General features: G+C 41.9%; 1 protein-coding gene across 2 annotated transcripts in view; it reads right to left on the minus strand.

The window, feature by feature from the left end:
• Positions 1 to 10,141: 10,141 nt before the first annotated feature.
• WDR12 (WD repeat domain 12) overlaps positions 10,142 to 17,146 on the minus strand; it is a 289,880-nt gene continuing 282,875 nt past the window's right edge. For both annotated transcript variants that reach the window (XM_078680243.1, XM_078680244.1), the window contains one exon: positions 10,142 to 10,474. In XM_078680243.1, coding sequence (XP_078536369.1) covers positions 10,397 to 10,474 — 78 coding nt within the window. In that variant the 3' untranslated portion in view covers positions 10,142 to 10,396. The remainder of the gene's footprint in view (positions 10,475 to 17,146) is intronic.

The raw sequence follows: 17,146 nt of genomic DNA on the forward strand, positions 1-17,146 counted from the left end.
CATTATAAGTGGGAACTAGCCTGTATATGTTAATCGCAAGCCATTCTTTTTGCTGGTAATATTATCTGCCTTGATACGACGAGGTATTAAACTGCTTCTCTCCCCACTGCGATCTCTGTTGCAGTTTGGGCAGTTTTTTACAAAGATGGTAAGATGGAGGCTCATGCCTGGCCACCAGTACCGTGATTGTAAATCTTCCAGAGAATCTTTTAATTTAAGGTGTCTGTGACCCTCGCCCATATGTGCGTCTGCGATTAACAAGTATCTCCTGTCCTTGTTTGGAATCACTCTATCCCCCACTCCAGGGATTCGAGCAAAAGGGACGGAGTTTGCATCGATTATGTATGTATAATTGAGTGGATAGTTGATCGGTAACGCTGAGCAGTCGCCTTTCGATGACGTTTTCACCGCCAGCAATGTTTCACTGTCAATGTATTTTAATGTATGCTTTTTTCGATCTACGGGAGCCGATTTAGTGGCTGCCGCTGCCTCAGCCAATGAATTCCCCACAACGTGAACGCCATCACGTTGATGACTCAGTGAGTGAGTCACGTGAGTCTTTGGTAGTTCTTTCTTCAAAAGAGCTACTTGTTCCCAGAGAAGTCTCTGCTTTATTGGTGCACCTGTGTCATCTTTGTAACCGTTCTGAATCCATGTCTGCAAATCCTTGTTATATGCTTTGACGCAGAAATATGAATCTGACACTATAAGTGTCGGGAATTCGCGATCCGCATTATCTAGCGCCATTTTCAAAGCTATTATTTCAGTTTGCATTTCTGAATTTGTTTCTACTGAGTGTGATTTTGTTAATAGAGGTCTTAGTTTACCTCCGCGCCACACTTCTTTTGTGATCTCACATGTGGGATTGTATGCATGTTCTCCCCAAACGGAGGGTTGAGCATGTCCTTCTGTATAGATTACACAGGCGTAATGTCGTAGAGGCAGAATGTCGATTGGCAGAGGATACGTTTTTTCATATTTTAGATTTTTTAATTCTTCTAGTTCTGGATCAAAGAAGTAGTATACTTTGTCCGTTGTGATTGAATTTACCCATTGTAACCATTCTGGATCCAATGTTGTTGTTGGTAAATTACACGGTGTTGTTAATGCTTCAAAGGCTGATTCAGCTGTTCTGACTGTGATATGTCTACCGTCAGCTATGTCTTTTTCTCTAGCTATTGCGGTTTGAACTGCTTGAACAATTTTTCCTTTGTTGCTGAATCTCTGTTCAGCTTTTGTGTACAAGTGTGATCTGAATGCAATTGGTACCTTTTCTCCCTCATTAGAGGTCAGGTATGTGAATCCGCATCTCCCTGGGATGACTCGGATCACAAGGTTGCGTGTATTATCACGGGTTTCTAATTTTGTTTTAATTAGCATGTCTGTTTGTAAGGATCTCAAAATTTCTGTGTGTGTTTGAGTCCAACTGGATCTTTTAAAGTCTGGTTTAATTAGATCGTAAAGGGGTTTGACCCTTTCTGCGTAATTTGCAATGTAAGTTCTTCCGAAATTTAGGAAGCCTAGAATTGACTGTAGGTTTTTTAGTGTTTTAGGAGCTTGGATTACGGCACATTTCTCTAGGAAATTGTCTGCCAGGCTTTTGCCTTCACTTGATAACTCATATCCTAAGAATAGGACCGTCAGATGGGCAATTCTGGACTTTTTGAAGTTGAATTTGTAACCCTCTGCAGCGAACCCAAGTATTATGGTGTTCACTCTTTTCAAGTGAGTCTCCAAGTCATCATCTGTTAAGTAAATGTCATCGACATAAGATAATGCTTCATCATCATATTGTTGTAGTAATTCTGTTACTCTCGCTGAGAATACCCCCGGGCTGTTCTTGTACCCCTGGGCTAACCGACAGAATTGTTTTTGAGTGCCATTTACTGAGAAAGCTGTTAAATATCTGCTCTCTGGTGCTATGTTTTGACAAAAGAATCCGTTGGAGATGTCCAAGGTAGTTTTGTATTTTTTGCGCACTATGTTATTCATTAGTGCAGCACTGTGTGAGTTTTGCACTGCAAAAGTTTTGCAACATGTGTTAAGGTGTCGGTAATCCAAAACTAGACGGTATGAATTGTCTGGTTTGGAGACCGGAAACAAAGGATTGTTCATTTGTGAGGTGCAAGTTTCAATCACCCCCTGGTATTCTAGCTGATCTAGTATTTCATTTACTTGTTTTTTAGCTTCTTGCTTAATTGGGTACTGCCTTTGTGCAGTTGGTTGTGATTTTAACTGGATTTTGTGAGGAGGAGAATCCTCATCCCATCCTACATGATTTTTGTATAAAGCAGGTGCTAAGGCCACTGCCCACTTTCTAGCAAGTGTGTATTTTTTATGAATCGGTATTTGATTCGAGAAGGCAGGCATAATTACTTCTTCGCCATGAGGGCACTCCCTGACAAACTCTGGTGGCCAGTCTTTTTCAGCTAGAAGGATGTCATAGCCTTTGGAGAGGTTATCCCAAAATAGTCCCCTAATTTTCCTAGTCTTATCTCCCTCTATACGTAATGTTATCTCGTATATTTTGTGGGGCTTGCTAACTCTGGTATCTGCAGTTTCCACTTGAAGGTATTCATTCGTGTCCACTGTCTCCAGATGATTCATAAGGACTTTGCGAGCTATGCTCACCTCTGCTGCGCTGTCTAGCATTGTCTGAGCCCACTCTCCGTTTTTCAGTTGTGTCCTCAGTATTCTCGGCATTGTTAACTACCTTGATACTGGCTACCTTCTTTTTTGGAAATTGTGATTTCTTTTTCAGTTGAGCAGGTTCCTTGTCTTTGGACTTGGCGTGCTCTTCTGATCGTCCTCTTCTTTCCGATTTCTGCGAGGAATTCTGAAAAGATTGAGAGGGACGTGTATCAATGTCTTGATATCTATCAGGTTTTTTAATATTATCCCTATTTCTAAGGTTATATCTATTCCCAGAGGGTTCACTCTGAGGTGACCTTTGTCTCGGGTTTGGAGATTTCTCTCTTCGCCTAGGAGACCTTCCTCTGGACTGGAATTTCTTTTCTTTAGGATTGGATTGTTTGTTTCCATCCCAGTTCTTTTTTGGTGAATTATTATTATTAAAAAATATTTTTTCTGGACTTGTAGTCAGTTGCGTTTTACTGGTATTCCACCTAGACTATCTCTGCCTAGTTCTTCATAGGATTTTTCTATGATTCTGGCAATTTCAGCTGGTTGGTCAGCTATATCTGTCTCTTTTAACCTCTGGCGGATCGCCACGTTTGCTGCTTCACCCTTTATGTTGGCTAGTAATATAGCCGATACCTGCTTGAAGTCTTTTAGTAATTTCATACCAAGAGTTAAAGCAGGTTCTGGACCGTATTCATCTTGAATTTGTTTTAGCACATCTGGTATTACCGAAATGGATGGAACACCGTGCGTTTTTGTGTAGATTGAAGCAAAGACTGTACCCCAAGTGTCACAGTCCTCAATGTGTGGTGCGATTCCCATTGGGAGACATATAGTCAGAATCCTGTGTTTTTCTAATGGGGTGGTGTCAGGAAACACCGCCTCTATTTGGGTAATTTTCTGTGCCAACCAGAATGGTATTTGTTCCCGTTTAGCTGGAACTTTACCTAGGCAGGATTGGATGTTCTGTGGTGTAATTTTATTTGTGTTCCCCTGGTGAGGGGTCAGCTGTGGAAGTTTAATCGCTGGCTGTATTGTTGAAGTCCGCATTACATACTGAACTAATTGTCTGTGAATTTTTAGTAGTTGTTTTAGCTGTATTAGCAGCTCTGCTGCAGGCATTCTTTCGATGTCTGGATATGGTGTGTATCCGGCTAAGACCGGCCACGTTGCTCCTGGTCTTCCTAAAGGACCGAGCCTTGTAATGTGATTATTATGTTTTAGGGCGCCATCAAATAAGAGCAAATGCTCTTGGAATTTGAGTGGTACTTCCACCTCCTCGAAAGGAGTGTACTCATTAGGAGGTTCCTCTACTTTGTAATAGTGGAAGTACTTTGTTATAGTATTAGCTGCTGGAAAATGTATCCATGTATAGTATACCTCTGTCTGCCGATATTCGTGTGCCTCGATTACGAATATGACTGTGCCACCTCTAGGTGTCAGTCCATTTTCTATAAGTTTTAAGGTTATAGATCTTCTTTTGGCGACCGGAATGAGTATTATATCCGCGTCTGCTGCTTGCATGGTAGCATCAGCATCTGCTATTTCAGTAGCTAATCTAGTAACCTCTCGTTCTTCATCGCTGTCCATTTTGCTGACAGGATGGTATTATGTTTATTTGCAGATCAGGTTTCTTTATGGAAACAGAGATTAGATGCACAATATTTTGGAACACTGTTTATCCTTCAACGTTGACTTAGACCAAGAACCATACATAGGAGTTCCCTCCTGCGAGGTTTTGGAGGATATTATAACCTTTCACCCACTCCAGACGTCTTTGGAGTATTTGGGAAAAGGGGTCTGAGTGAGAAAGCACGACTGAGTTACTCTAAATGTCTTACGTTAGTTTTATCGCCCTTTCCAAACGCGTTGGGCGCCATGTAGTGTAGCTCCTATTTTCCCAATAGGCTCTGCGCATTGGAATAGTACCTACAGCAGTAAAGGCCTAGGCCAGACGTTAACTAGGTCTACTACTGTCGATACTAGACTTAATTTTTGGGTTTGCCAGCTAAGCTCAGAGTTCGCTAGAAACTTTCTCGAATGTTCAAGGAAGGATTAACTCCCCTGATTAGACAAGAAGGGATTTAGTTTCTGACAACCATAGAACATGACAACTTTGCTCTCCCCTAATCAAGAGTCAATCTCAAGAGTCGTGTGAGCACAAGGCAATTATTTTACTCAGTCAGTACGTGCATTCTTAGTCTCATCAGAGTGTAGAGAAAAGGAGGAGACGGGCGTGTTCAATAAAAGATGTTATTTATTGATCAGTCTCTTTTCTCGTACAAGAGAAATGGATCGATATTATTGCAATACTTATAGTTAAGTAAAGTGCATACATTAGAAGCAATAGTATAAAATAATACTGTAAAAACATTGATATGGTTTCTGAGCCATATGATGTTTAAAATGATTAAAATATATTTACATACACATATACATTTGACTAAACGTACTCAACTGGTGTTTCTAAATACGCCTACCCCGTGTACCTGACCTAAGTCTAATACGTGGGCGGGAATAGAAAGTTACAGTTTAAGTTAAGTTTGTTTTTGCCAAGTGGATAACTAAAGAATTCTCTAGGAGGGGTTATTCAGTTCTGTACCTGGAATTTAGGATGAATGAGGAATGGTATCTCTTTCTCTGCTCTCGATATTCCAGGCTGCCTGCGAGGGCTGCCCAGAAGCGCCGGTGCTGGGTCTCTCGGCTTGAGATAGCAGCGCGTCTCTCAGCGCGTCAGGAAGGCGGGGCTGCTGCCTGCGGGGTCTGCTTCTGCTCTCGGCTTTGGCAAGTATGGCTGCTCCGTCTTGTCACCACGCGTGTGTTTGCATAGGGCAAGGTCGGCAATATTTATACCTTAAAGGTGCCGGGATTGACGTAAGGATGGACATAGGTACGTCAATAAAGATGTCATACGACTTGCTCGTTAGCACATTCTTTACTAAAGTTCTCTGTGAAATCAAAACAATGGCCGCACGGATTATCCAGGTTGTCATAGGTTTGATTTGTTATGAGAACGTCGTATGCCTTATCAGGGGCTGGAGGAATGTCGCTTGTCTAATTAGATCTCAAGCGTTATGACCTAATCAGATAACACGTTCCTGTGCCGTAGTGTGACTGCGTCAGATAACGGTATCTGCATCATGGGGGTTTTCTTGCCTCATGGGCTGACTGTTAGTTAACTAGCTAGTAAGTTTAACCAGAATAGGGTCAGGAATAGGGGGATCGATTCAGAACCTATAGAAATACACGACAGTAGGGTGCAAACCTTCTCAAAGTTGCACATGTCCAAGGTGCTAGTAGGATGATATGGACATGTGATAGTCTTTCGATGGTGGTGTGATGCCACCTCACTGGGATTATCTTAAAAACATTATAAAAGAAGAAATCCCAATGCTACTGATTTTTGGTTCTTGACCGAACGTCATTCTGATTGTTTCTTTCTTGGGACCAGGCTACTATGCAGATCGATTTTTTGGAACTGTCTCGTATTTGGACTGCTTTGTCCAAATAAGACAAGTTGCTAGAATTGGTAACTGATGGACTGCACCTTCTTTGCCGAACCATTTCCGCTAATGGACTCTAAATTTAAATCTTTTCCCATTCTTCATAGGATTTGCGCTGTTAGACGACCAACTATCTTTCTGCCATTAATGGTAGTGGGACTCTAACTGTTTATAATTTGGGAAGAATAACATCCCCTAAGCCTAGTCTAAACGATTTGCATGCTAATGCAAGCTGTGATATTCTTAACTGTCATACTTAAAAGATTGCTTTTTGCCATTAACTTCGAAACTCTAATACAATAACCAAATTTATCAAATCTCTGTCTGAGGCTATTATTGAGTCTGGTTGGTTCTTCCATATAAACTGTACTGTTTTCTAATGATTTAAATGTGTTGCAGGGAGAACCAGCAAGCTCTGGCAGAACATCAAGTGTTACTTCTTTTGTTTTGTGTTGCTGTTGTAGAGCTTTTGGTTTGCATAATTTTAACTCAACTTAACTTCTTTAGGAGGTTGGGTCTTCCTGTTGCTGTCCTTTATTTCTACAGCATGGTCTTAAGAGTGGTGTACCTATATTGGATTTGTAATTTGTGAGTTGGCTGTCAATTTATAGTCCTCATTGGACAGCTAAAGTGTTGTTTGGTCACCCAAATTCCCATCACCCTCTCCTATTGTCAGAGAAAGGTTCTTCACAGGATCACTGCCTCTGTGGTAAATGGATGCGCTGCAGCTTGTCTAATCGTAAAGGGCCCAGTACGGTTAGAGGAGTAAATGAGAGTAAACATACAATGTTTAGCACGCTTTACGCTGCAACAACGGCTTTTTATCTTGATACTTATGGTTCCATATATTAACAATGAAGCAAAAACATTTTAGACCACATAATTTGTGCCACAGAACATGCATTGACTGTTCTTTCTCAATATCTTCTTACCAAAGCTTGCAGGTTATTTTCAGTATCAATGATATTCCTTTGGTTCGAGTTCTCAAAATGCGGTTTTCTACAAGATTTTTCATACGGCAAAAATGTGTAGTTCTTATACCAATTAAATATCCCCTCCCATTATTCTGTATGGCAATTTTAACAATAGGGTCATCAGTTTTTAGGGATGCTTCCAAGTGGCTTTACTCGGTTATATTTTTGTAATGAGCCTATAGGTTTATCTGTTACCCACTAGGTCCTCAGTTTTTGGCAACACAATGGATGCATTATAACCTGGCCATCCTTTATCACTATCCAATATTTTCACACATACCATTTTTCTAGAATGTGCAACATTTAGAAGTACTCTCCGTGGTTGTGTTTCTACCTTTTTATTGTAATAGGTTACAATGTTACTTTAGATCTCTTTATCAAAATCTGTATGTTCTCCTTAAAACGGATGGACACTCCTCAGTAAAAAAAAATAGAAAATCTACTAACATGGCTTTTTTTCCATCAAGGATCCAATTAATCTCAAATTATTCTGCATAGATTGCCTCTCCAGTCTCTGATAGTCACTTTTATTTTCATATTCTCCTTCTCATGCTTGGTAGTCTGCGGTTCAGATCTCATGATCAGTTAACTTTGTAACGTAAGGTTAAAGGGGAGAAGAGGAGTGATACCTAGAACCAGGTGCACTCTGGGGAAGCCATTAAGTGCTTGCATTTTTCCACTGAGGACTTAAAAAAAGTATGAGAGCATATTTTGAGCATGTTTTAGGACACGAAAAACGAGGTTCTATGAAAAAGATTATCAGATGACCTCCACCAGGCTGCCATAACTCAGATACATAAAAAGGGAAAATCAGCAGTCGGATGTCCATCTTGGCTCCCCATATATTACCCCGAAATATTGAAACCAATATTCTTGCAAAGATACTGAACTTGAGCAGAATCTATTCTACACCTACCCAGGCAGGGCCAAAAGCATAACTGAATATTAGGTAATCCTGTCACTTTATGCTGAAAGAGTGGCACTCTAACTACAGAAGCCTCGAAAAGATTATTTTTGATCCACAACACCCGATGTGGGTAGCACTTCTTTCTGTATACAAAGTCTATTGAGTGTGTGTGTAAAATAAGCCTCGCAATTTTTAATGTGGGGACTGGGACACAGAAGGGATTCTACAGAGTAAACAAAAGTGGGTTTAATGACCTTGGCTCTGAGGTCATTGAAGCGAAATAAACAGTAAAGGAATGACCTCTGATATTGTGGCACTGTTAAAAATGATTGCTAAACTCAAACTTTTATACACATAGGAATATATTACATAGTGCTCAAATGTATTTAAAATGACAGGTGGACATTGCATTGGGATTGAAGACACCGAGGAATGTTTAAGAAGAAAGAACTGTGCTTCCTCCCTACATAACTACTACTGGGCCCAGCCAGTGGAGGCAAAGAATTAGGCATTTGCATAAATTGAGGATCCTTCCTTTAGAATTGACAGAGCTGCTGTGGGGGACACAAAGTATTCGCATGCAAGATATGGAAATGGTAACCCATAAAATGCCATATACCACAAACGTTTACATTAGGACCCATAAGCAGCTACGTCCATCAAAGACGAGAAAGTGAAGCATGCAAATGAAACCTGTGTATGTGTTAGAAACAGGCTAAATAAGTTACTATGCTTGGGCTGTCAAATAGGATGCGATAGGTATGTCTAAACGTATGGCCGAATGAAGTGAGCCAGCTAAAAAAAAAAAAACAATTCTATAAATACCTGCAGATTAGGCATACACTGCATATATGGTGTGGGTACTACAGGAGAAACTGCAGACTACATGCCGAACAGGAGTACTAACCGGAGAGCTAACTGAAGGCCCAAAATAGGAAATGCTAAAAAACAAAACGCACCGGAAATAGTATGCCTAAGGTCCAGATGGGAGGGACATGGGAGAAATACTAGAACTTGGAATGGGAAGAGACCTTGATTCACCCTAGATAGTTAACTACTAAAGCACAGACTGATCAGCTTAATCCTTGACAGGGCATATAAAACCCATACAACCAGCGCAATGCAGAACATGGGGAGGAAGTGAGAACGGCAATTCAAAAAACTCTGAAAAAGATATAATTCTGACACTCAAATTGTCAGTACTGGCAAAATAGGAGGCTTTACCTATAAGTTAAACTAGACTACAGTTCACAATAGGCTCAATGGACATTTATTATGAGCGAATGTAAAGAATTGGGTGCAGAGGAACATAGACCTTATGTTTTCTGAAGTCTTCTGGGAAGACTACACACCCTTTGTGTCTGGTTACGGGGCAAATGTTCATATTGCAGTCGTTTCACAGTACAAATGTTCTTTTTTCCCCCTGGAAAATCTAATGAGCATACATAAAAAAAAGTCAAACATACATGCAGACCATATTATGGTAACAATGGGACCAATTTATCTTGCAGGAGGGTCTGTTCACTGAAGAGAACCCAGTTGACAGTACCATAAAGACACTGTTCTTCTGCTCTTCTGGACTGCAAGGTAATGCAGCAACGTGGGTGAGATGCGATCATATATAGGAGTTCTAGTAGAAAAGGGAATTTAGAACTACAAATTGTACTCCATAGATCCACAGTTGGCTACTTTACAACTAGATCCCATCTCCTTCCCTTAACAATGTCCCGAGCAAGGGCAATGCTACTCTAGTAAACGAAAACACGTAAACGTGGATTCACTCACTAAACTTCTCTGCCGGAGAAGCGGGGTTTGCAACTGCCAAGCTACACTGGAAAGTAAAAGACAAGGAGAAGTATAAAAAATAAAACTGTACACAAGGAGGGAGATCGTTTTGCTAAAAATTTAGACAACAGAAATTTCGGGAACTCTATTCTGGCAGTATATCTGATTTATGTTGCAGAATACACTTCTAGAGGTAGTGTGTACAAATATACTGAAACCAAACAAAAACGTACTGCACTCATGCCATTAATTCCCAAAATATGGCCATGCCAATTTCCCCTTGAAAGTATAACATAATTCTTGGCACAACCATCAAAGAGGAACAATAGATAGAATGTTTTTGGTTTTTTTTATTTAAAAAATAAATTAACCCATCCTCTCGATACATAAAGAACATTTTGCGTTTCAAATCATATATTTCACTAGTAACAAGTATTACATTTGAGAAAGGGCCAGATTTGTTGTATAAAGTCTTCCTCTGTCGACCTATGAAAAGCACTGCTGAAGGGAGTTGGCAGTCCTTTGGGTCGTCCAAAGAGCTACATTTTCCCAGGGAACCATTTTGAGACTTTGTGCTGAAAAGCACTTCATGTTTTCCTATCAGAGGATGTTGATGCATATCTGTAGGAGTACAACTTGTTGTCGGCCCCACCACTCAGCAGCAACTGTATGGAGAAAAGACGCAGCACATTAAGCACAATCCAAATATAACAGCATGTCATTTTGTACCTTATGGTTAGACGTGTATTCCAGCTAGTAGACAATCAGTTCTCCCAAAGGACAAGCACAAACCAGCATAATATTCTGAGGTTTGTAAAAGAGGACGAGGAACCTGGGAGAACTCAGAGACAACAGTTTTAAAGAACAAAGTGAGAAATGTCCTCTCTGGGTTGGTCAATCAAGGCTTGAATACGGTCAAACCTCCTCACGGGACTCCCAGGCTTTAAACATCGGACAATCTAGTACGATACTGTGTTTTTAAACATCACTGGCAAGACACCAAACACCATCTACTACGGCACGCAAACAGCATTCTTAAATAAAATAGGTTTATTTAGTACCAACTTGCCCCCACACTTGCTCTTAATGCTCATCCAAAAAAAGACCCTGCGCAGACTCAGGAAACGTTATTTGCAACTTAGTTGGCCATACAAACAAAATTGGGATAATCAATTTATCAAGCAGGTACACTAGGTAAATGGAAAGTTGTTAAACACAATTACGGCCACTGCTTCATTTTAAGTATGCGGATTCCAACTTGTTCCTTTTAAGTTGGTCACCTGTATTGGCATGAATGTAATCATGTAATAATGTAATAATGTAATTTAACCCAATACTCCGGTTTCTGTGAAGTTGCTACCGCACAATTGATCCCCAGTGGGCAAAGTTTGTCACATCAACCTATTGGTTACATGATGAAGAAACATACATATATTACTCATTACCATCCTGTTGTTCTATTTTCTACTTTATCTATTGTGCAGCCTAGCCAGGTAATCAAACCTGCATTTTCCAAAACTGTAACTCAGACCCAATGTGGATAAATTGCTACTTCTATGCACTTATTTGTCTGAGCATTGTTTCGCAAAAATATATACAATTCCTCTTTGTCTGACAATTTGTGTCTAGCTTAACTACGTATCTACTCTCCAACTGTCTCAGATTACTCACGGTTTCCACCCCTCAGATGTTTTGCTACTCCATATATCACAAAATAAGAAAGAAATCCTGGGTCATTTACATGCAAGTTATGGATGAGTCGAGCTACTGGATATGTCCAATCCCTGCTGTTGACTGCCCTGAAGTGTTGCAAAATTCTACAGTGAACCTGTAATATGGTACGCCCCAAGTACCTTTGGCCACACTTGCAGGCCAAGACATATACCACAAATTCTGATTTGTAGAATCCCTTGATCTTTCTGGGTTGGTTATCAAATGGCTTCAAATATTCCTTTAAGCTGACCCCACGTGTGGATGCTTTGCAACTGTGACACTTGTAAAAGTCATCAGTATCCTGCAACCACCCTTTACTTTTTTGTTTTTTGCTTCTGGGGTATTGAGGACCAAGGCATCCTTCATGGAATAGGCTCTGCAGAAAGCTATATGTGGTGATTTGGGGGTTGTCGGCCCATGATTGGATCATCCTTTATAAGGGGCCAATGTTTCTGTAGTGCCTTCTCACTTGTTTCTCTTGTGCCTTATACATGGTTATTAGTCTTATAGACGAGTCCTATTATTCTTCTTTCCTTGCTTCTCTTTACTTATGAAGCGACTACCTTCACCAAAGCGGAGGACCAAACAGCTTTATAGTAACCCCGTTCTGAAAACCTACTCAACATATTTTCTTTGCCTTTATGCAGCAATTCCACATAGTTGATGCTTGTTTTTAGGTGTTGGGGGTGAAAGCTGCGTGTGTGCAAGGTTGTTTTACCCAATGTCTTTTTTCCCATACAGTTTAGTTTTCCAATTTTTTTCCCTTTCACGAACACTTGGTGATCTAAAAATTCCAACTGTGTAGCACTTATATTGCCAGTGAACTGTAAAATAAAATCATTTTGATTGATTGGTTCAATAAACTGTGTAGCAGTTTGAGATCACCACCTCCAAATTACAAAGAGGTTGTCGATGTAACGCAACCAACAAACAACATTTTACTCCCATGCTTCACTACAGTCATTTATAAGCACCTGCTCCTCCCACCAGCCCATATGAAAACAAGCATTGCTGGGGGCGAAACAGGTGCTCATCGCCGAACTCCATATCTGCTTGTAGACATGATTATTGCACAGAAAGTAGTTATTATGTAAACACCACTTCATCATAGAAATCAGCATCATAGTGTGTTTGCTCAGGTTCAATGGCCTTCTTCAAAAAGAGTTCAGATGTACGGATACCATCGTCATGGTTGATGCTAGTATACAGGGATGAAACATCAAGAGTGATTAAAAAATATTCATCACTCCAGGAACTGTCATATATCTTCTTTCTAAAGTCCCCGGCACCCTTTACATACCATGGAAGGCTGTGGAAATAAATTTGCAAAAAATAATCAATGTACTTTGAGGTGTTTTCGAAGAAACTATCTTTGGCAGAGATAATTGGTCTACCACGTGCTTTATCTGGGCCTTTATGGATATTGGGAATGAGGTAGAGTAACAGCGTATTTGGATTATCGTTCCCCAAGTACAGATGTTTGTCTTGGTTAAGTAACCCCATGTTCCTCCACTCAAGTAGAGACAAATGGTTTTGTGCCTTTGTCTTCCGTATACTGTCCCTGTCACTCCTCATATAGCACTTATCATTAAGTTGTTTTTCGGCTCCAAAAGGATACATGGAAAGAGGCCACAGAACTATGTTGCCTCCTTTGTCCGAATTGCGGACTTCCATATTATTTTCTGCTTGTAGTTTCTTAATCGAGTTACGGTAGGCTCTCCTTTCATTATCCTATTTAGCTCGATGCTTGTTTATCATTACATGTAATCCCTCGATTTCCTCAGTTATACACTCATGCAAGGTGTCAGTGGAGTCCTTCTGCATCATAGGCACAAATGTTGATAATGGTTTGAATGGCGTTTTGCTCTCATCAAAAAACATCCCCATGAAATGTTTCAATGATATCAATTCCACACCTGATTCAAGACATCCCAATGTCTCCTTCTCGAATGCCAGAAGGTCTTGTAGTAGTCGGATATCAGAAATCTGTAGTTTTATTGGAGTACTCTGGGCTTTAGCTCCTGCATTCAATCGGCGTTTGGGCTTTAGTAAGTGATACTTGGCCAATTTAAATGTTTGCACAAATGTAAAAATAGCCACTTTAGTTTGTGCATAATCCATGTTCTGTGATAGGCAAAACGATAGTCAAAGAGATAAAATTTCTCAGAAATGGTCAAAATTAAGTTTGATAAATTGACCACAGTCATGTTAGATTCTTTGTTTACTTGCGTCTCCATCTTTGTTGTTTTGGTTTTTTGTTTCCACCAGTGTTTCCTTTGTTCGTTTCTCCTTTTGTTCCTCCTTGGGCTCCTTATTAATGTTGATCCCTTGGTCTTAAGGTTTGCCTTCTGTCCATATGTAAAAAAATACATTTCATCACTCAATGATAACTTGGTTTGGGCTCCAGCAGGCAATCTTCCATCCCCCGAGTTGGTCTCGTTTCGAAGCTATACGCAGATGCTGTTTCCCCACTCTATTCTCTTGCAGAGCCCGATATCCTTCTGTCAGCCTCTGCTTTTTTAAGATGTCAAACATCCTTGCCAGTGGCGGGCGGCATGGCTTGTGGATGGCAGGGCCTGGGGGGGTGTGTGAGGATGGGGGTTTAAAAAAGAAAACATACCCATTTCTCTCCTGCCTCCACCTCCAGGAACGGGAGGCAGGCAGCCAGGCTACCCTCCCACCCCCAATTAAATCACAATGCTGCAATGCAGAGTTGTGATTAGTCTGAGTGGCGTGACAGTTCGCCAAGCCAGGGGCTGGAGAGGTGGGCAAGTTCTCCATGCAGGCTGTAATGCAGCCTGCATGTAGAAAGGGAAAAGCGTGCATGACTGGTTTGGGCGGCCCGAGAGGGACGACAAAACAGTCATTGCGCACTTAGGAGTGGGCAAACCACTCCTACCCTGCAGAGCAGTAACGCAAAGCAGCAGGAGACTAAGCATAAAATGATAATAAACCTAAGTTATGATCATTTTTGTTTCTACTTGGTACTGTTTAAAAGCAGTGGGGCAACGCTCTTCTGCCATAGTGGAAGATCTGCCACTGCTCCTGGCAAAGGTTAACACCTGCTCTCGCTCATAGTCCACTGTATCTGAAATTATTGTCGCTTTTAGAATGCCCTCTTGTTTTTGAAGGTGATTTGTAATTTCCTCTCATGCTAGAGACTACTTCTTGTAGCGCCTCCTTTTAGAGTTCCTTATTGAGCTGATCCATTTGGCACTGTAGCGCATTCCTGTCGGTTTCGACATATTTCACAATAATTGTCATGAGGCACATGGAGGCCTCTACGTTACTCTCAGCCCACTCCTTTATTATTTCCACATTGGGCCTCTAATAGCTTGGGACCACAAGGATTCATTTTTTAAAACTCTTTTTATTAACATCTGCATCATTACATTTAAAGAGGCAAAATGGAGGACATTTGGGACCACAAGGATTCTTAAACCTCGAGGTATACATCCTACCTCCAAGTATTTGGCTATTGCCTACATTTCCCATTACTGAGACTACTCACTTTTCATAAGCTTCTCTTTTTTTTTGAAAATCTTTTTATTAGCAAAGTTGAAGAGCAACAACAGCGTATAGATGTGTTCATACAATACCAATTGTAAACTCCGTTGTACATGTATGCGGTCACTCATAGCAAATATACAAACTTGGCAAATTCGATTTTTCATTTTGTCGATGAATCATAACAACCGATAAACCCCGGTCATTCCCGATCCCACCCTCCACCCTGCGAGTTCCCACTATTCACTCTCTAAATAGGCACATGATCTAAACATCACTATTTGGGTCACACTCTAGTCATTTACACATAGTTGAGGTTAATACACAGATTGGTTAGGCAACGGAATGTGACAGACGGGTTCGATCTACCCGAGTTGCCTCATAGTGCACCGCAGTTACTGTTCGTGGTAGTGCATAGGAGAATGAGTACGGGCGTAACCGCACCCCAATTGGCTAAACACTAATATCCTCATCATCACTGTCATTGCCAGCCTCAAATACCCCCAAAGTAGCAAACCATTCCAGCGAGATAGGTGTCTTGCGAAGGCCCCTACTCTCTTCCCTTTTTAGTGCCTCGCCCTCAGCCTTACCCCAACGTACAACTTCCGCCCTCCACAGGTCAGGGTCGGGCGGTGTCGATGACTTCCACCGTATCGTAATGGCACGCTTAGCCAACAACAGGGCCAGATCAGAGAAGCGCGCCGCCACAGACCTGGTGCGGGTCGATGGACCTAGCCCTAGGAGCATGTGTTCCAGTGTAGGTGATCGGGCCAATGTACCAGCCTTCTCAAGCGAGTCATGGACAGTGGTCCAGAAATACCCCAGTTTGGGGCATTGCCACATCATATGTACCAGAGATGCGTCGTCTGCATCACATCGGGGGCAGTTGCTCTTAGATGCAGGGAACATCATATGTAGGCGGTGTGGTGTTAGGTAGGCTCTATGCAGCAACATCAGTTGGATGAACTTGTACTTGGGATTTCTAGCTACCTTTCTGGGGAATTGCAGTATGCGCTCCCACTCCTTATCTCTTAATGGCCTCCCAATATCCGCTTCCCATGCTGCCCTTAGTGGTGCCAGTGTAAGCGCCCTCCCCGATTTAATGCTAACAGTGAGCCACTTAGTTAGATGGCCGCCCGTCCCCATGAGGTAAAGCATTGTGACTAGAGGATTTGCAACAGGCTCCCGTCCGTCAGGTGACCAGTTGCGTAAGATATAGTGTCGGAGACCGGCATGCAGGAGAAAGGAGCCGCCGGGTATGCCCTGCGTGGTTCTAAAGTCTTCGAAGGACAACAAGTGCCCCTCCGCAAACAGGTCACCCACATGTGTCACACCCGCGTCATGCCAGGGCTCCAGTAGAGTCGTTGTAAGTGTGCCCGGGCCCAGTGGTATTCCCAAGAGTGGTATTGTGGGGGCATAAGATGATCCAGTGCACGTATATTTCATTGCCCTTCGCCAATATGTGATCGCCAATTTGAGGAGTGGCGTAGTGTTTCTAGGTAGATCCGATCCAGGCAGGAGCAATATGTGTATTTTCCCCTTAGCATGGTCATCCTGGGTCAGATTAATCTCATGAAGATTGCGGCCCGCCACCCAGTAAGCCAACCATTGTAGCTGACATGCATAATGATAAGCCCTAAAGTCCGGTAAGCCCATGCCTCCGGAGTTGGAGGGAAGCTGCAACTTAGCCAGCCCTATTCGCCTGCGGCCATGTCCCCACACAAGTTCTGTGAGCAGAGAGTCGAGGGTCTTGAATGTTACCGCCGGGATCTGGAACGGCAGGTTGGTGAAGTAGTAGATAAGACGGGGCAACATCACCATCTTGGAAATTGCCACTCTGCCGGGTACGGAGAGCGGCAATGTAAGCCAAAATTGAACTTGTGACTTCAGTGCTCTAATGGCCCTCCCCAGGTTGCCGTCTATCATCAGGCTCGCCTCTCTATATATCTGTATTCCCAGGTAACGGAAGGTGGTTTCCGCCATCTGGAATACGTGTGGGACAAAAGACAGGGGGGTCGAATCACCCGTATCTACAAAGGCGAATCCGTAGGACTTAGACTCGCTGATGGTGAGGCCAGATATTTCTCGAAAATCCGCAAAAACCTGGGAGACTGGGC

Source organism: Lissotriton helveticus, chromosome 3_1, assembly GCF_964261635.1.
Source record: "Lissotriton helveticus chromosome 3_1, aLisHel1.1, whole genome shotgun sequence".
Lineage (NCBI taxonomy): Eukaryota > Metazoa > Chordata > Amphibia > Caudata > Salamandridae > Lissotriton > Lissotriton helveticus.